The sequence below is a fragment of the Ictalurus punctatus genome, chromosome 19 (genome assembly GCF_001660625.3).
Source record: "Ictalurus punctatus breed USDA103 chromosome 19, Coco_2.0, whole genome shotgun sequence".
NCBI lineage: Eukaryota > Metazoa > Chordata > Actinopteri > Siluriformes > Ictaluridae > Ictalurus > Ictalurus punctatus.
This window is the reverse complement of record NC_030434.2, coordinates 7,446,463-7,467,678: the sequence shown is the minus strand read 5'-3', so window position 1 is coordinate 7,467,678 and position 21,216 is coordinate 7,446,463. Positions and strand designations below refer to the sequence as shown.

The following is a 21,216-nucleotide window of genomic DNA, read 5'->3' as shown; positions in this document are numbered from 1 at the left end:
AATGATCTGAAAGACTGATCTCCAGCTATCACAAGTGTTTGGTTGCAGTAGTTGCTGCTAAAGATGACACGGCCTGTTATTATGTTTTGCCAGGGAGAGGTGGGAGATTATCATTTTAAAAATGTGTTTTGTGTTTTCTCGTGTTCTACTTGTCTTACATCACATTTTATATGAAGATCTGAAACAATATAGTGTGACAAATATGCAAAAAATAGAGGAAATCGGGAGGGGGGAATTCTTTTTCACAGCACAGAATAAAAAGAATATCACATGAAGTTATTGATATTTGGAGCTCTGTGTGGAGACATAGTTGTAATCTGTGTATATACCCCTTTGTAGTGTCTTTGTTGATTGTTGCATGGGATTTTGACTTAAGATTTTGTGATCTTTCTTGTGCTTTGTTTCTAGCTTATTGTATAATTGTTTCCTGGTAAAGTATATTTTCTAATGTTTCTTATGTTTGTTTGTTTGTTTGTTTTTACTTGAATTAAAGATTTTCCTACAATGACTTAGTCTGCCTTTAATAAAAAAAAATAATCATAATAGAAATTTTGTCAGTGTGTGCAGAGGGCTCCAAGAGTCAGACAAACCAAACTTACCCATCATACACCGACATCATAAAAATTTGTTCTATGCATATTCTGAACCAACTTAGGTGGCAATTATGGCATCTCTTTTTAGGTATCATAGTGCCAGTAACACTGAGAGTCACACAACTTTAACCGCAATACTTCTGAGGACCTTAGAAGTGAGATCCCACTCAAAAGTATTGCGGTTAAACAAAATAGAAGAATATACTGACAACGCAGACAGTTTTGGAGAATTTTCCTATCTTTACAAAATATTCTGTTATTGTCTCCACCAAAGTTGACATGTTACCTGGCTATGACAAACAGCACACAACTGACACCTAAGTAAGCCAGCAGAATATACATCCAGATATCAGGGGAAAGGGGATTGAGGAAGGAGAAGACGCCAGGGTTTGTGCCATTGGGTTTGCGGTACAGGATGCTGATCCCAAGAGTCATGAAGGGCTTCGAAAAATCGATCACCTTCTCCCTCACATATGTTATGGCTAAGGGAGCCACCGCCAGATCTGCTTTCTGTCAAACAAAACAGCAAAGAGAGAGAAGCAATTAAGAAACATTGATTCGTAACCCTCAAATAATGGACTAATTTCTTGTGGTCTGGCTAGTTTATCATAACATCTTTCAGGTCATATGTAGAGCTATTTCAAAATTTACGATGATATAATGTTATACACATAAATTTCCAGCATTTAATTTACTTATTTTAAAATATGTTTATTGTAATGCATGGATTCTTAAAGGCAATTAAACTTTTCACAAAATTTACTGAATAAGATATGAAATGTCATACCTCTTAAAAATAGCAGTAGTAGACACATCGGCACAGTGTAAATGACATTAGGCTGCTTAATGAAAATATATTTATAGATTACTATACAGCCGTGCTTAAAAGTTTGTGAACCCTTTAGAATTTTCTGTATATCTGCACAAATATTACCTCAAACAGCATACAATTTTCACACAAATCCCAAAAACAGGCAAAGAGAACCCAATTAAACAAATAAACATTATCCAATAGTACATATCTGTGAGTGGCAAAAGTATGTGAAACTCTAGGATTAGCAGTTAATTTGAAGGTGAAATTAGAGTCAGGTGTTTTCAATCAATGGGTTAATGATCAGGTATGAGTGAGTGAGCACCCTGTTTTAAGTCTAACCTTCATAACATGATTGTGGATGTGTATCGTGGCAAGGAGATTTCTGAGGACCTCAGAAAAAGAGTCGTTCACGCTCATCATGCTGGAAAAGGTTACAAAACCATCTCTAAAGAGTTTGGACTCCACCAATCCACAGTCAAATAGATTGTGTACAAATGGAGGAAATTCAAGACCATTGTTACCCTCCCCAGGAGTGGAGACCAACAAAGATCACTCCAAGAGAAAGACATGTAATAGTCTGTGAGGTCACAAAGGAACCCAGGGTAACTTCTAAGCAACTACAGCCCTCTCTCATAGTGGCTAATGTTAATGTACATGAGTCCACCATAAAGAGAACCCTGAACAACAAAAGTGTGCAGGGCAGAGTTACAAGGAGAAAATCACTGCTCTCCAAAAAGAACATCTGCAGTTTGCTAAAGATCACGTGAACAAGCAAAAAGCCTACTTGAACAATATTTTGTGGATTGATGAGAACAAAATAACATTTTTGGTTTAAATGAGAAGGGTTATATTTAGAGAAATGAAAACACTGCATTCCAGCACAATAACCTTATCCCATCTGTGAAACATTATGGTGGTAGTATCATGTTTGGGCCTGTTTTTCTGCATCTGGGCCAGGACAACTTGTCATCATTGATGGAACAATTCATTCTGAATTATACCAGCAATTTCAAAAAGGAAAATGTCAGGACATCTGTCAATAAACTGAATCTCAAGAGAAAGTGGGTCATGCAGCAAGACAATGACTCTAAACACATAAGTTCTTCTACTAAAGAACGGTTAAAAAAAGAATAAAGTTAATGTTTTGGAATGGCCAAGTCAAAGTCCTGACCTTAATTCAATAAAAATATTGTGGAAGGACCTGAAGCAAGCAGTTCATATCAGGAAACCCACCAACATCCCAATTTTGAAGGTGTTCTGTACTGAGGAACGGGCTAAAATTCCTCCAAGCTGATGTGAAATATCAGTTAACAGAAATGCTTAGTTGCAGTTATTGCTTCACAAAGGTGTCAAACCAGTTACTAAAATTAAGGTTCACATATTTTTGCCACTCACAGATATGTAATATTGGATCATTTTCCTCAATAAATAAATGACCACGTATCAAAATTGATCTCATTTGTTTAAGTGGGTTCTCTTTATCTACTTTTAAGACTTATATGAACATTTGATGATATTTTAGGTCATATTTATGCAGATATATAGAAAATTTCTGAAGGGTTCACAAACTTTCAAGCACCACTGTATAAAATATGGCACAATACTTTAAAATAACAGACATCACTAAACGATTAGTACAATTTTATTAAATTAATCTTATGTGTTGACTAAGACAATATTTTAAAATGCCACATTATTATTGAGAGTAAGAATGGTGATACTATGTTATGTGCAATTTAAACAACCTGAGGAGATCCACTAGCAATCAGGTGTACTAACCATCCAGCTGATCACACAGCTAATGTATGATAAGTAATAAAGGATTATATCAGTAATTCATTCTGCAGTGTTCATTGTGTTGGATGATAAAGTGTTTTTACACATGAACATGCTCTGGCTACAGTGTCTGTTAATAAGAGCCCTGGAGAAAAGATTAACAATGCTCCTACATCCTGCCAAGCTCTCATCCATCTCCTCCAGCTGTCATTATCTCTCAGGGCTAAAATTCCCCATATGTCCCAATTAAGAATGGAATGGTACGAGAATTGTATGAAATACAGACAGGTGACATCTTAAAAGAGAGAGGACTGTTTTGCTGTAGGGAGCATTTTGCTGGAATGGTTTTGGTTCACTTGTCCCCTCAGAGTGAAGAGTCACTTAAAAAATAAAAATAAAAACTGCTAAAAAAAAAAAAAACCTTGGTTTCAGTTCCAATACTCTGCATATACCTTTGCCAAGGCTATCAAAACCAGGCCCTCCTTGACTTGTGAGGCACTTCTGAAAGCACAGGCTGAGGACTAAGAGGTGCTCCAGAGCTTACTGCAGCCTTCTGGTGCTCCACCTGCATCTCACCTCATTAAGATAAACCGGAAGGGGAATTGGTTTTCTCTCCCTGATCCTGAGTAAGTATAACAGCTCCGGGACATGTCAGAGGTGGTTGCGGGCAGAGAAGCATGAGACTAGAAAAAATCAACAACATTCCAGTGCCACAGACAAACTGGAAGGCTGGGTTAAGCAGTTTACTCAACCTATAACAATATTACTTGTAAGGGTGCTTTCACAGCTATTAGTCTGGTCGGAATCAGAGCAAAATTTTCTTTGATGTTTTCTCACTGCACATAATTTAATTACTCAAAAGGCAAAAATGTTGGCTGAGGGACATGTAGGGCTGAAAACGCACACATAAAACTCCTTCATTCATTGGTCAGAAATACAATGAAAAAAGTAAACATACCTTTGGCAAGTGTACATAGAACACACCTGAGCACATCCAATCACATGCTCGATAATTTACTAGATAATTATAGAAATATTCAATACAATGTATATCTTGTTCTACCATTTGTTTTCCATTTTTGTTCATTGATCTACATACCCAGACTATCACATTTCTCCAGCACTTCAGCTCTGTTCCTTGGCTTAGTTTGTGTCTTGTGGCTCAGATTAGCAGTTCATCTTAACAAGTAAATGTCAATCTCAACACAAAGTAAACTGCATGTTTGGTTGACTTTGTGGAGTTGGATCGATTCAGGATTCACAAATTGCTCTCTCACTGAAATCAAACTGTGCTAGTGTTTGATTGGAACCCAACCAAGACCCTCTTGCACAGTTGGACTTGGACCAGTTATTTTGGTCTGATACACATGCAAAGACCTCTAGGAAGAAAACAAGTGGCACTTGACACCAATGCTGTCGACAGGACACCTCCACCACCAAGAAGTCTAGTCTTTTTTTACAAATTTGTATGGCTGAAATACAAAAAGGAAACTACTGAAAAAAAAACTATTTCAGACACTTGACCTTGTTGTTACCATGAGCCTGTTTGGATCAATTCTGAAATCTATTCAGAAAAAATTCATATAAATCCTACAAATATTCAACCACTCATTCTTGAGATATCATGTTAACAAGAATCTTGGATGGAGCCTAGTAAGCTCCTTTGCTGTGTTGTCACAGCAAGAACAGATATGGGTAGAAGGCTTGGCAGTTCAGACCCACGGAATGGGAAGAATGAGTGCCACACAGGAGCTGGCAGCAAGCAAGCTTGGCCCAAATACAAGGGCTACAAGCAGTAACGCAAGAGCATAATAAATGATATAGCTTGCTGGGGGGTTTTTTCTTACCTGATTCAGTACAATCCATCCATCCATCCATCCATCCATCCATCTTCTATACCACTTATCCTTCCTTCAGGGTAATGGGGGAACCTGGAGCCTATCCCAGGGAGCATCGGGCACAAGGCGGGGTACACCCTGGACAGGGTGCCAATCCATCGCAGGGCACAATCACATACACATTCAGACACCCATTCATACACTACGGACACTCTGGACAGGCCACTCAGCCTACCATGCGTGTCTTTGGACTGGGGGAGGAAACCGGAATACCCAGCGGATACCCCCGAAGCACGGGGAGAACTCAGTACAATCATTAATTATTACTGACATGGGAATAAAACTACAAAAGCTCCTGCTGCATTTATTAGAATTAACACACCATAACACAAAACAGCAAAACCTTATGCTGTTATTCCCCTAAAACTGCTTGTGGCTCCCATTTAGTGGGCCAATTCAAGTAAGAATTCAAGAACCAAGCCATAACAAACCTATATCTTGAACACCATTAGATAAAAAGCTTTTGTTAATTCACTCCTCTACAAAACTAACCACAGTGTGCACCTGTTTTTTTTGGTAAAACCAACATTCCAGCAGTGGATAAATCGGATTTAGGCCAACAGTGACTTAGTGAACTTCTCCCACCAACCAGGAGGTCATCATCAGTAGTTCTTACTTTGCAACTGCTTGCATTCCTTTTTGGAAATTTACCCCTTATTTATGTCTATATTAAAACTGCCTGTTAGATGCATATAATTATGAAATCTTGCCACAGTTTCTAGCTGAATATGCGAGCAATGTATTATTGTTTGCTATGCTTGGGTATGACACGTTTTTGATTTTTTTTTTTTTATCTGCTTAAACCTGTTGTTCTTGGCATGCCATTTTGTATTTATCTGGAAACTCTTGAGTGCATCTGCCCTGCCTCTGATACTCTTCTTTAATGGTAAACTGACTTGAACTGTCCTTGTGTTTGCATTAATAATCTTTAAAACTATGCAATTGAATTTGTTCCTGTCTCTGGAGAGTCATTATAATATGATATATGCGTATATCAAATGTACCACATATTTATCAAGTCCAATTGATTAGAGCCCTCTATTAGAACCTCTGGCACAAAGATTCTTGTTTCTACATTCTTAATGCATATTGTTTCACGATGTAGCCAGCAGGTTCATTATAAACAAATTTACAATATATTTAAGGCATCTATTTGATCTGTACTCAAATGTACAAACAGTTAGCTTGTCCAAAATGTTAGGAAAAAGTATCTGTGAAATACATTTATGTGAAATTGATCATCATTGTTGTTTATAAAATGTTGTATTTGTTTTGCACGAAACAGTAGATTTGTTTACAGTAAGTTGTTTTTTCTTTTCTTTTTTGGTCAGTCCTCATTAGTCCTCATTCAGACTTCTACCAAGTTAGCTATGTACTTGTGTTCTGCCTCACAAATTGCTATAAATAAATACAACAAAATGGAGATGTCTGTGCTTGTTATTTATTAAAAATCTATATATTTAATATATTATAATATTGAAACAACTTACATGGTCTATAAGTTCTCGCACCATGCCGTTCCACTGGCCAGTGCTCTCCTCTACTGCTCCATACTTCCCATCCTCCACCAATTGGATCTCGTAATGGAATCCAAGAATAGCGGCGAGCTCACGCAGCAAGTCCACACAATAGCCCTCGAAGCGATCATTACCACAGAGAGGTTTATCCGACTTCTTAAACATCACATAGGGCTCTTCCTGTATTAGAAAGAAGAGGAAAACTTAGCATAACCCTATTATCCTGGTGACAATCAGAAAGGAACTCTGAATGATCTTTGTTTGGTATATTGAAGAATGAGTAAAAAATGTCATCAATATCAATGAAAATCATATGAGCTTTTATTATATGGTTTTAAATTAAATACTGCTCAGTGAGTGCTGTTGTGACTGTCAGTGGGCCCTGTGGATGTAGACTAATGTGTTTCATTTTATTGCTTGAGATTTCACCACCTTAAACAATGCAAGTAACAGTCAGAGTTAGAAACTGAATTGTCTCTTAATATACTTAATATTTGATATATTGATTAATATTGATATCCTCTGTATTTATAGTCAGCTTAAGTTGCTTTTCTGGGTAGACCATTCAGGTTATTAAAATGAAAATGATCTTTATCATTAACATGAATCTGATAACATGAATGATAACATTTATCATTAAAATGAACGTTTATCTGAGGTTTCCAGACTTTTCTTAACTAGAGAGTTTTTTTGAATGATGTCAGGTTTTCAAACAGTATCTAGATCATCGATTAAAAAAAAAAACTAAAAAAAAAAAACTAAAAAAAAAAAAACTTGCCTTTAAGCCAGAAAAAAAACGTGAACTGACAATGGAATATCACTTAAAATCACATTTTTTTCAAAATCTTAAAATCAATCAATAAATAAATAATAAAGCCTAATACGTGTCCTGGCTTTATTGCCAATATATTACAGCATGATTGGTCCTTGTCCTATTTATCATGTTAATCATAGAAATGATCTAGGATGTATTTATTTATTTATTTATTTTTGCATGATGAACTAGAAGAGGCCACAGATCTAAATCAAGATCATGAAATCATAATGCCTTTTGTGCAATGCAATCGGTGTGTTCTCATCTAACATAGTTACAACTCACTTTAAGTACTTGTTGTTCATAATTTTGTCTATATAAAATTATGTCTTCAAGAAATGCAATGTCTCTGATTAAAATGCTGTCTGGGCCTTCTTAAAAACCTTTTTGTGGACTAATCAATTATCCAATTAATCATTTCATTGGGATTTAGCATTTGGGACAGCCATACAAAGTATTTAAAGTCATTCATTAATTCCTAACTGGAATAATATGCTGGGACAGTAAGGTGTATTTGAGTGTGTGGAGTAATATTTTAAGTGCATGTGTTTACCAGAATAGTGGCGACCTTTAGTGATTTGTTAGACAAGGAGTTTGTAACATTGGCCGCTTTACTCTTATGATGCTCTGTCATGTTTAAGCCACTCAGAGGTTCCCATGTGCCAATCTGTTGATCCAATAGACATATGCATATATAAAATTCACATGAACAAGTGTAAAATGTCCACAGACACGCAAAAAAAAAAGACAAATACCTTTTCCAGTCCTTCTTCCTTCAGACTGATCACATCTAGATCAAAGTCCGTTCTCAAGCCATTGGTTTTGTTGAAGAGAACTCGCCCTGTCAGACCATCCCACGAAGCCTTTGGAGAACACAATGAGGCACACTTACATGTTTTACATTCATTCGTTTAAGTCCATTCTTAACTGATGATGAAAAAAGATTAAAAACCCGCTTTGTTGTGTATTTATATGATTATATTTATATGTTTACATTTAAAAGTAAATATGTAATATAAGTATATATAAGTACACATCGAGTTGCTTATTTTATTTCATTCTTTTCATTTTACATAGTTAGAATAAAGGGGCATGGTGTATAACGGGTGGCATTGCTGCCTCACTGCACCAGGGAGCTCTGCATGGTTTTCTCCTTCCAAATACATGCTGGTAGTGTGTGTGTGTGTGTGTGTGTGTGTGTGTGTGTGTGTGTGCGTGTGTGTGCATGATCCCCTGTGATAGACTGGCTTCCCACCCAGAGTGTATCCCTGCCTTTCACCCAGTGTTCCCAGGACAGACCCTGTATAAAGGATAAAGCAGTTACTGAAGATAATGAATAAAAAGCATTAAAACATAGAATAAAAATACTTTTCTCAAGCAATCACTGATGTCTCCTATTTACAGTGCAATATTTCTATATTCACATACATGTATATTTGTAATCTTATTATTTAAACAATGGCATGTGACCCATCGTATAATAAAACAACATTCTACAAACACACATTGTGTGAGGGATGCACCTGCCTCTCTCTGTCTCTCTGTCTGTGTGTGTGTGTGTGTGTGTGTGTGTGTGCGTGTGTGTGATTATAAAAGTGTGATCAAAAGCATAATGTGTTGTGTATCCCGCTGACATCTGGACACAGCATTGCACTACTATGTTCATTGTTCTGAAAGTGACTCTTTTTGAAGTCTGACTTCAAAGCTGTCAGAGAATTGGGCAGAAAAAGACAAGGAAAGAAGAGGTTGAAGTTCAAGAGATAGAGAGTGTTACAAAGGAAGAAAGGATGAGGCAGTGCTTGGCTTTTGCACAAACTACCCATGATAATACCATCTACAAATAATCAATGCAAAAACGATTGTTGGCTTTAAAATATGTGGCTCAACAGTTAAGGCTCTGGGTTACTGATCAGCAGGTTGGGGATTCAAGCCCCAGCACCACCAACCTACCATTGTTGGGCTCTTGAGCAAGGCCCTTTACCCTCCCTGCTCCAAGGGTGCCATACAGTATCATGGCTGACCTTGTGCTCTGACTCCAGCTTCCCAACAAGCTGGGATATGTGAAAAAAAAAAATCACTGTGCTGTAATGTATATGTGACAAATAAAGGCTGCTTCTTCTTAAAAAAATAACATAATAACCTGAACACAATATGATGACCATAATTTGTCTGTCTATTCCACTACTGAACAATAACTGCTACATGACTGCCTCTGAAAACATTCTTTTCTTTTACCATCCAGCATATTTTGATTAAAATTGATTAAAAAAAGCCATTCAAGACAAATCCCGGATGAAGTATACCTAAAGTTGAGTATAAAGTACATCTGTATGTGTGTATAAGAATGTATTTGTGTGTGTGTGTGTGTGTGTGTGTGTGTGTGTGTGTGTGTGTGTGTGTGTGTGTGTGTGTGTGTGTGTGTGTGTGTGTGTGTGTGTGTGGTGTGAGTACCTCTTTAATGAGACTCATGAACCTCCCTCCGAGGCGCCAGGGCTTGTGTCGGTTGCACTGTAGAGAGCTCACAGTGATCTGCTGTGCCTGCTGCACGGCTACTGCTACAACATGCACTGCATCATACATCAGCGCTGCATCTGTCTGTGAACACACACACACACACACACACACACACACACACACACACACATATACATGCACACACCAAAGGCATGATACATAAAATTTATTTAATGTAACACTGTAAATTTATTTAATGCAACACAGCCTAGTAATTCAAGTGTCCTTTAAGCAAACAAGGACACTGATGCACACGCTGGTGCTTTCCTCACTGTAGTGATCTCATTTATATTTTACATTTACAGCATTTAGCAGATCTCTACAATAAGCCTGTAGTATGCAGATCCAAACCACAACACCAGCGCGTCCTGCTTTGAACCACGTGTTTATGTAGACCGGGTTTCGGCCTTTGTACTTCATTTAAGGGAATCTGTGAGTGCAACCATATGTGCATTTGTCAGATCTTGCTAGTGAGGATTGATGCCAGTTTCCTTCTTCTCATCAGCATCCAGTGCCAGCTCTACTGTAGCTCTGGACACACTTTACTCAAGCCTCAATACCTCAGTTTCATCCTTTACATCCACTGAAACTGTTTTTGTGGAAAGATATAGTTTCTTTAACTACATACTATATAATACACTACATTAACAGAATTAACAATTTTATATAACAGCTTGCATATTTTTCTGTAACATTTCATTTTTTTAGTTGGAAAAGTAATGTTTGGAAATAAAAAAATGTTTACTGACTACACAGGGTCACAGGGGAGCCTGGAGCCTATCCCAGGGAATTTGGGGCACAAGACATGGGACACCCTGGACGGGGTGCCGACCCATCACAGGGCACAATTCCACACACATTCGTATACTACAACTGCAATTTGGCCAATTTGGAAATGCCAATTAGCATGTCTTTGGACTGGAGGAGGCAACTGGAGTACCTGGAAGAAACCCCGAAGCACGGAGAGAACATGCAAACTCCGTGCACACAAGGTGGAGGTGGGATTCAAATCCTCAACCCCAGAGGTGCAAGGGAGTGCACCAAGCCACTGTCCCAGCGCTTATGCAGAAGTCATCAAATGATCTAAATTATTAAAAAATCTGCCTCAAGATTTTTAAACCACTTTATCACTATCAGGGTCGGGTATCAGGATGCTATCTTGGTAATACTGGGCACAAAGCAGACAAAGCAGAAGAAATCACCCAGGACCGGATGCCAGTCCATCACAGTCACCATATTGACATTTTTATTACTGAGCAATATTATTTTGTATTAGGAGATGCAACTTGTGTTTGTTGATGTGGACCTTGATATTGTGTTTTGTATAAATCAAGTGATAATGTTTAACAACAAAGTGATATAAGTACAAGGCAGAATTGTTCATACATTCATATTACAGAACTAAATTCTATCTTAAATTAGAAATATTGTATCTTATAGCATCTCATCTCAGCTTGGGGAGTCCTAAACGATTAGATAATCAATTGTATACAAACTAAACCCTGCAAATGTTAATTGTGCAAATGTAAGTTACAATGAAATGCCCCCCAACCCATTTGTGCACAATTAAGGATGTAAAAGCCATTATTTCAAGCAACATATACTGGATTCAAAGGTAGCTGGGAGGCATTTCATATTCAACCATTGTTATACATCTACTGTTTTAAAAATAGCAACGCTAATGTTGTGCTACACAGTTCTCTAACAATCAAAGAAAACATTATGTGCTACTAATGGTATGAACGATAAATTAAAATGGTGTTAAATGTTAAATTAGTGTTAAATTTTAGGACATTTTTAGGAGATTTTAATGAGTTAATATGTTCCTGCAATCCCCTTTCCTATCTGGAATTAAGCAGATAAAAACTAAATATGAAACTGGGGAATTTATTCTGTGACTACTGTAGCTGCTGTCTGAATATATCAATATGTAGTATGAATAAATAAATAAATAAAATAGGTTATAAAATAAGATCCTTGATTTGCTTCACATTTAAAAGGTAGATTTTTTTTAGAACAAGAACCACAGTTATACAATAGCTCTTTCTTGAGTTATTATTATAAGTTATTACAATAATAACTCATTGTAAGTTATTATAAGTTATTATTAAATTCATATAACAGGTTGTTAGGGTTAGGGTTACTTTTATTGTCTCCCACAGGAGATAATTGTTTCGAATAAGAGAAGCACTGCACCATCACACCAAAACATAAGACAATAAATAGCACCATACAACCATACAACACAACATCACATACTTGTCAAAATTTCCCATAATACTGGCACAGTTTGAACCAGTCCGCAGTTCATCAAGTTTCAGAGAGAGATGCTCCACAGTTTTTTTCACTTCTACTCTGTGCTGCCATTGTTTTACATTTAGATATTATTGTTCTAAAAAAAAATCTTATATATGAGGCAGATGGCATTCCAGCTATACAGCTGTTAAGCAGCTGTGAGACAAGTGCCACAAAACAAATTTCAAATAATCAGAAACAAGTAGCAGATAAGAAAAGAATACTAAATCATTAAAGTAAAAATTTCCTGAACCCTGTTCCAAAAATGGATAATTGTTTGATAGTTATTTGTTATAATTGCAATGGGGGAAATAAGTATTGAACGCATCAACATTTATTTCAGTGAATATATTTCCAATGAGGCTATTCACTTGAAAATTTTACCAGACATTGGTATTAACTCAAGAAATCCAGAAATATAAATAATTTACAACATGAAAGTCCATAAATAAAGTTACGTGTAATAAAGTGGAATGACACAGGAAAGTATTGAACACGCTAAGAAAAAGCAGTTCTCCAAGGCAAGGTAAGGCAAGGAACCAGCTGAAATCCGTAAGTAATTATACCTCCTATCTGTGCAAATGAATATCAGCTGGGTTTGTAAATTGATGGTCTATAAAAAGGTTTTTCATTACCAAGGTGTCACACAAGAAACGTCTCATGATGGGTAAAAGCAAAGAGCTCTCCCAAGACCTTCACAACCTTATTGTCATGAAACATATTGATGGAATCGGATACAGACGTATTTCAAAACTTCTGAATCCTCCAGTAAGCACCACTGGGGCCATTATCCGCAAGTGGAAGCAACATCACTCCGTCATCAACCGGTAACGCACAGGAGCTCCTCGCAAGATTTCTGACCAGGGAGTCAGAAGAATAGGCAGAAGAGTAGCCCAAGAGCCAAGGACCACTCGGAAAGAGCTCCAGAAACACTTGGAGGCAGCAGGTAACGTCGTCACAGAGAAAACAATAGGCAATGCACTCCGCTGCTCACGCTCACCCCGCAGGACGCCATTAGTAAGAAAAGGCATGTCGAAGCTCGTTTAAAGTTTACTACAACTCATTTGAACAAGCCTATGAAACACTGGGAGAGTGTAGTCTGGTCAGACGAGAGCAAAAGTGAACTTTCTGGCTGTCATACTACACACCATATCTGGAGAAGAAATGGCACTGCACATCACTCTAAAAACACTACACCAACAGTGAAGTTTGAAGGTGGAAGCATCGTGGTGTGGGGCTGTTTTTCATCACATGGTACTGGAAGGCTTCATATAATTGAAGGAGTGATGAATGGAGCCCTTTATCGGGAGATTCTTGAGAAGTATCTGCTGCCATCCACCAGGATGATGAAGATGAGACGTGGGTGGAGCTTCCAGCAGGACAACGATCCAAAGCATACAGTAAAGGAAACTCTCAATTGGATTCAGAGAAAAAAAATCAAGGCGATAGAATGGCCCAGTCAATCACCTGACTTGAATTCAATTGAACAAGGTTTAAAGACAATATGTTTAAGAGATTTCTTGCCTTAATACTGATGTCTGGTGAAAATTTTATGTGAACAGCCTCTTTGGAAATATATTTACTGAAAAAAATGTTGACGTGTCCAATACTTTTTTCCCCCAGTGTTTAATGTCCACACTTTATAATGGTCTGTACATTTTCCACCACTGGGGAGTCTTCAGATCGATAGATAGATAGAAGATTTATGCTTTCAGGTTTGTTAATAACATGATAAGGTGGGCTTTTGTCTTATTAACTTCAAGAGAAAGAAAAAAGAGCCTGTTGAGGGAACAGCTGTTTATAGCTGCTATAAAGTAAGTGATAACAGGAACTAACTTTTCTCACGGGCATTCCACAACATTAAATGTAACTATAAACTTAAGTGGCACAATAGAAAAGTGCTTGCCGTACCATCCAGAGATGACGAGCTTGAATCCTAGACTATGCCACAGCCATCTGTCCAGGAGCAAAATTGGCTGTGCTCTCTGGATGGGAGGGGCATTCTCACTCTCCCTTGTCAATCACAGTAATTCTAGCCAATCATGGGTGTATGTGAGCTCACTTTGCTCTTGAGTGTGTTACTCCACCCGGTGTAGCAGCATAAGTAGCAGTTCAAAAAATATGTGGTTCAAAAAGAGGAGGCATGTATTAGCCTTCACCTATCCTGGTCGGTAGTTGCTGTATAATAGGGGAGAGCTGGCAGGTGATCCAATGTGGAGGAAAAATGCTATGTATTAAATTGAAATTGTAATTGTTGGCAATAAAGTGCTTTGGGACATGGTGTTACAGGAAATAATGGGCCCACTGTGGATTATTTTCCTTCCGTTTTATTCCTTACTGATAACCAGTTTCTTTGGCATATGATATGCAATTGCATGTTAATTTAAAACAACAAAAACACAAACATTTTGCTCTAATTGTACTCTAATTACAGCTTCATTTGATTTATTCTGTGGTATGATCTGTAATTGCATGTTGCATCCAATAATATAAGCACTAAATTTTCTCATTTAGAGTAATTATAGCCCTATTTAAGTAACCCTGGGCTATTGCATGTAGCTTACAATAATATACAGTTAAATAAATACTAATATTGCTATGAATTTCTATTTTTCTTATACAGTTAGTGTAGGATTATTGTCATCTGATTTGAACCCTGTCCCTGTAAAAGGGCGTTTAAAGCTAATGGCATACAGTAGGTGACAAATCTTCAGAAACACATTGCTGACACAACAGCATGCCTTAGACTCATCATCAGTCACCGGGCTCAATGATGTTTAGATATTCAGACACACACAGAGTTATTCACTGAGCAAAGAGACTGACAGAACTGTGAGTTTGTGCGAGCACGAGAGTGTGGGCATGTGTGTGTGTGCAGCTCAGCTGTCACTGTGTGAAGATGTATTACTAAGCTAATGATTGCTTCTGGCTCCAAAGGGAGTAATTGCAGACGTCTCTTCTAGCACTAGGGAATGCATTTCAGTGTGTGATTGTGTGTGTGATTGTGTGTGTGTGTGTGTGTGTGTGTGTGTGTGTGTGTGTGTGTGTGTGTGTGTGTGTGTGTGTGTGTGATGTCAAAGGAGAATAGAAAAGCTTTTCTATTTATCTCCACCTCCAAGCCCTTTTGTTTTTTGGTCAGGTTTGTTCTCTCTCTCTCTCTCTCTCTCTCTCTCTCTCTCTCTCTCTCTCTCTCTCTCTTACTCGCTCTCTCGCTCTCTCACACACTCACACAGACCAAAATGTGTGGATTATAAACGCTACAATTTTGTATCTAAAGTTATTTTGCTGTATTCCCATATAAACACCTAAAGATGAAAATCCAATGTCATTACAAATTATTTTAATGGATATTTTAATGATTTTTTTCATTATTTTAATATGCCAAGCTATTTGACTGTACAAATTTGACAGGCATACAAACCCTGACATGATGTAAAACAATCCTATAATCAATATCACTATCTAATGATAGACACAGGCCTATGAGATATACTACATCTTACAGTATACAAAACATACCCCAGTATAAATGGAGCTTTCATTAAGTTACATAAAGTAAGCTAGTAATGGCACACACCGCACAAGAAAACATACACAGCCTCGAAATTAAACCATAGCTATTTGTTCACTGGTAATGCTGCGTGCAAATCACTTCAGCAATTACCAGGGACAAAGAGCCCACACGCAGTAAAATGGCACAGTAGTTAAATGTAACCATAAGCAATTGAGAGAGCAGGTTATTAATAACCAGATAGATGGAGCAGAAATCTGAGTCAATTACAAATTTTCTAGCAGCACATAATGCAATTTGGGAAGATAAAATAAAATGTAAAACAAATAGACTTTTGACTCACTCATTTCAGCTGTATAAAATTATTAATGGAGCATTCTGGCATAAAACTAGAAATATGTTTTTTGTCATTGTATGTAGTATTCTGTCGCATACAGTAGTAATGTATCACTTAATGTCGTTTTAAACGTTTTAAAGCATTTTGACATTTAAGCTTCTGGGTCAGTTCCCTGTTTTCACACACCGAATTAGCAGAAATACAATACCCAGCCTGCAACATGCCAATGCGTAATCATCCTATCTGAGCGAGACACATCCCTCTGATATGTATGACATTTTTAAAAGAGAAATTGAGTCTGCCTCATTTGGTGGAGACGGTGATGGATGCAGGTTAATTTAATTGAAACAATAGGCAGAGTCTACATCAAAACATGCAGAGCTCAGGTGATGTAGAAACAGCAAAACTTGGGTAGAAGACATGAACCAGAAACCAGAAACCTTAGTCAAAATCATAAAAACACTGTAACATGTAATCAAAAGGCTTAGTACCAACAGGTAAAGGACACTAAGCACGTACAGTATTCCTGCTCTAAAAGAGTCTGAGATGAGATTTGTGTCAATACAACAGCACAACACAACTTTTAAACAGACACACTTCGGCAGCAACATGGGAATTTGAACATGACGGAAAACTTTTGCTGAAACTTTTGAAGCACAAATGATTTCAGACAATTTGTGCATCGATTCTCATGGCTGAACTGGAGACATCTGCCTCGATCTAATACAGTTCTTTCTCACTCTCTCTGCCTCTCGTGTAACATGTCTTTCCCTCTCCCCTCATGCAAGTGGCTTCTAGACAGCAATAAATCACTGCACTGATGGATGGGCTGAAATTGCTGCAAAGTAGCTCCACCAGGTCACTGCGCCAGCTGGCGTTTCCACAGCAACCCCACATCTCCGCTAGCAACCGCTATAGAGATGATTGTCAAGACTGTCTGTCTACGTGCGTGCGTGTGTGTGTGTGTGTGTGTGTGTGTGTGTGTGTGTGTGTGTGTGTGTGTGTGTGTGTGTGTGTGTGTGTGTGTGTGTGTGTGTGTCTGTGTGTCATGGTAAAGGCAGAGGTTTGTGGTTTCAGACACAGCAGGATCCAAAGAGCAGCAAAACTAACTAAAATTAAGAACTGAGTTGTTTTTCTCTGAACATGTCAGATATGCAAGTGAATCTCTCTTCTTATTCATATACACACATGCTGTAATTTTTATACTCCATAGTTGTCAGCATTAACCTTGTTTTTAGATCAATCAAAAACATCTGTATTTGTATCAGCCTCTAATTCTTCATAGCGTAACATATAGAAACCTATAGCTCAGTTAAAAGAAGCATTTTACTTTTTCAATTTAGATGTCCCACACAATATTATAGACCAGTACTGTATTTAGAAAAACACTCTCTGTTACAAGTTAAGGCACAGGACATTGATCATTTTTAAATAGTTTCAGGAAACCAAGGATGGTTACAAACAGGGTCAAAGGAAAGGCAGCATTAGAGTGAGAAATATATCTCTAGGGAGGTCATAAACACAGCTCTTTAATGAAGCATTTTATCACCATCCTGCTCAAACCTTTAGACATATTTATTATTTAGTAAAGTCTGCAATGCTTTGATTTAGAACTCTCCAAGTAATCACTTGCTTTTAGATCCCACATCATCTAAAACGAACGCACTTACACTGGACCAGTATTTGTAACCACTTCCTTTTAAACATCTTTTCAATAGTTGTGAAATAGGAAGCAATAATACGTTATGATAATTTATAATTCATGGTTCATAGTTTAAGCACCCTGTATAACATTACATTGTATTCTTACACAATACAATATAATATTATACAGGGTGGATAAACTGCCAGTGGTGCATGATTTCTCTACTATTACATGAGAATTATAGAATTATGTAATAACAACTGTTTATACACATACAAAAAAATACTAAACTTACACTTCTCCCCTTTCTCTAAAATCTCGACCAAGCGTTAAAACTTTCATCGGTATCCCTGCTACCGGCTCATAAACACTATTGGAATCCATCCAAATCCATTAAGAAATATAAATAGTTAAACAATAGTCCAATAGATACCAATAACATTGTCAGTTGAATTTGCTCATAAGGATTAATCACCTATCACCACCTATAAGTTTGTGTTCACTCTTCCATGGCTTTCTTTTGAGGCTTATGCCCACTCTCAATAGATGATTCCATCCAACCTACACAGGGTTATCCTGTGTATCACACATTAAACACAATTTGAAAAAGCTTACAACATATGTCTTTAGCCTGGGGGAGGAAACCAGAGGAGAGAACCTGGAGGAAACCCCCAAAGCTTGGAGGAAACATGCAAGCTCCATACACACAAGTCAGAGGTGGGATTTGAACCTACACTCACAGAGTTGTGAGGCAGGCATGCAAACCACTATGCCACCATGCGCCCCCCGCCAGGTTAGTCCAATAATAAATATTATAAGAGACTTTCATATTTACGTAAATTGAACAATCATATTAGGGTTTACCTAACAGCAAACTGGCTTAATCCAGTTCATGGACATGTTCATCCTGATTCTGCTGCTATTATGTGTAGTAAGTGTGTACTGTATGGTTACCTATATTACCTTATACTTACATACCTTTAGTATTTATTGATTGTATTATGCTGCATAAATTGTATTGGTCTCTATGTTACACACAGTCCCGTATGCACAATATTGTTTCACACTGTCTATATATACTGTATATTTGTAATGAGTGGGATGACAAAAAATGAGGAAACGACATACAGATTGCGTCAGTATTTCGTGTTTTACCAAAATCAACTTCTTAAGGCACAATTTCTTGAAAATAAGGGGCATGTACCTGAATATTTCTGGAATAAGCTGCTTTAGCAGCTTTCCATTCAAATCACCTTATCACCCTCATGTTCAGAAGGTAGCCTAAAAAGGTTTTATTTGCTCACACTCTCTCTCTCTCACTCTTTCTTTCTTCTCTCTCTCTCTCTCTCTCTCTCACACACACACACACACACACACACACACACACACACACACACACACACACACATACACACACACACACACACACACACCTGAAATGGTTTTGGTAGGGAGTCTCTTTATAGAGCATGAGACTGAATGGCAGAGATGATAAATGGTCATTATGTCTAACACCATGTGGTGACCTTGGCTCTCACATCAGCTACCTGTAGAGACAGTGTGTGTGAATGCAGCCAAATTAAGCATGCATGTGTTCCCCGTTGCTTGATCCCCTATTTACTGTGCAAAAGCCATTTACTCTCAAAGCAATCCTTCTTTTTACTTCACACCAGCAGCCTGTGATATACATGCAGCGGTTTAACACGTTATTGATTAAGCTGTAAATACAACATAAACTGATACGATACATAAGAGTGCTTTTGTTCTCTGTGTCTCACCGTCATGAATCCATCCAGTAGTCCTGAGTCAGGTTTCGGAGGGGCCTGTAGTCTCTCCATAGACCACTTTTCTATGATTGAAGACACCTGAGCACTCTCCGTGTTTAGGATCCGAAACCCGGTCATGTTCACACCGCTGTAGCGGTATGGCTCCATGTCTAATGCAAACAAATCCTAGGATATCATAAGATTATTAGAATATAAATCTAAATAATTTGTTTTCACCATATTAACATCAAAATAAGCAGTAATGCTGTTGAATATTTACTATTGAAAAAGAATTACACCATAATCGACAAGAGTACAATACATTATATTAATTGTAATATTGTGTATAATGGTAAGGTGGTATTATAATGTAACATTAACCACTTGAAATTCATGTTAGCAACAATGCAATACTGTATAATGCAATATAATGATAGATAGATATTGTGTTCATATGCTTTATTTTCCCAGTTTATCTGGACTATTCTCTTTTTGGGCCATACTTACAGTGGTGCTTGAAAATTAGTTATCTATCTGTTAGTGGCAAAAGTATGTGAACCTTTACGATTAGCAGTCAATTTGAAGGTGAAATTAGACACGTGTTTTCAATAAATGGATGAGAATCAGGTGTGAGTGAGTGAGCACCCTGTTTTATTTAAAGAACAGGGATCTATCAAAGTCTGATTTCACAACACATGTTTGTGGAAGTGTATCAGGCATGAACAAATGAGTTTTCTGAGAACCACAGAAAAAGAGTTGCTGAAGCTCATCAGGCTGAAAAAGGTTACAAAACCATCTCTAAAGAGTTTGGACTCCACCAGTCTACAGATAGATAGATTGTGTACAAATGGAAGAAATTCAAGACTATTGTTACCCTCCCTAGGAGTGATCAACCAACAAAGATCACTCCAAGAGCAAGACGTGTAATAGTCTACGAGGTCACAAAGGAGCCAGGGTAAATTCTAAGAAACTAAAGGCCTCTCTCACATTGGCTAATGTTAATATTCACGAGTTCACCTTCAGGAGAACACTGAACAACAATGATGTGCATGGCAGGGTTGGAAGAAGAAAGCCACTGCTCTCCAAAAAGAACGTTGCTGCCCATCTCCAGTTTGCTAAAGATCACGTGGAAAAGCCAGAAGATTATTGAAAAAATGTTTTGTGGATTGATGAGACCAATTTAGAACTTTTTGGTTTAAATGTGATGTGTTATATTATGTATGGAGAAATGAAAACACTGCATTCCATCTGTGAAACATGGTGGTGGTAGTATCATGGTTTGAGCCTCTATTAGTGCATTTGGGCCAGGACAACTTGCCATAATTGATGGAATAATGAATTCTGTATTATACCAGCAAAAGAGAAATCTGTCTGTGATCTGAATCTCAAGAGAAAGTGGGTCATGCACCAAGACAACGACCCTAAACACACAAGTCATTCTACCAAAAATGGTTTTGACTGGTTATTATCTCTTGAGATAATGTTTTGGAATGGCCAAGTCAAAGTCCTGACCTTAATCCAATAAAAATGTTGTGGAAAGACCTGAAGCAAGCAGTTCATGTGAGGAAACCCTCCAGAGTTGAAGCTGTTCTGTACTGAGGAATTGGCTAAACTTCCTCCAAGTCGATGTACAGGACTGATCATCAGTTACCCCAAATGTTTAGTTACAGTTATTGCTGCACAGGGGGGGTCACACCACATACTGAAAACAAAGGTTCACATACTTTTACCTCTCA

The 21,216-nt window shown here is 37.6% G+C and overlaps 1 protein-coding gene across 1 annotated transcript in view; it reads right to left on the bottom strand.

Annotated features, from left to right (window-relative positions):
* Positions 1-21,216, bottom strand: part of LOC108279510 (glutamate receptor ionotropic, kainate 2) — a 58,449-nt gene that overhangs the window by 10,773 nt on the left and 26,460 nt on the right. Inside the window, exons 6-11 of the mRNA XM_017493813.3 lie at positions 19,493-19,666; positions 9,864-10,007; positions 8,168-8,275; positions 7,966-8,079; positions 6,572-6,778; positions 880-1,103 (exon numbers count right to left, since the gene is read on the bottom strand). Coding sequence (XP_017349302.1) covers positions 880-1,103; positions 6,572-6,778; positions 7,966-8,079; positions 8,168-8,275; positions 9,864-10,007; positions 19,493-19,666 — 971 coding nt within the window. The remainder of the gene's footprint in view (positions 1-879; positions 1,104-6,571; positions 6,779-7,965; positions 8,080-8,167; positions 8,276-9,863; positions 10,008-19,492; positions 19,667-21,216) is intronic.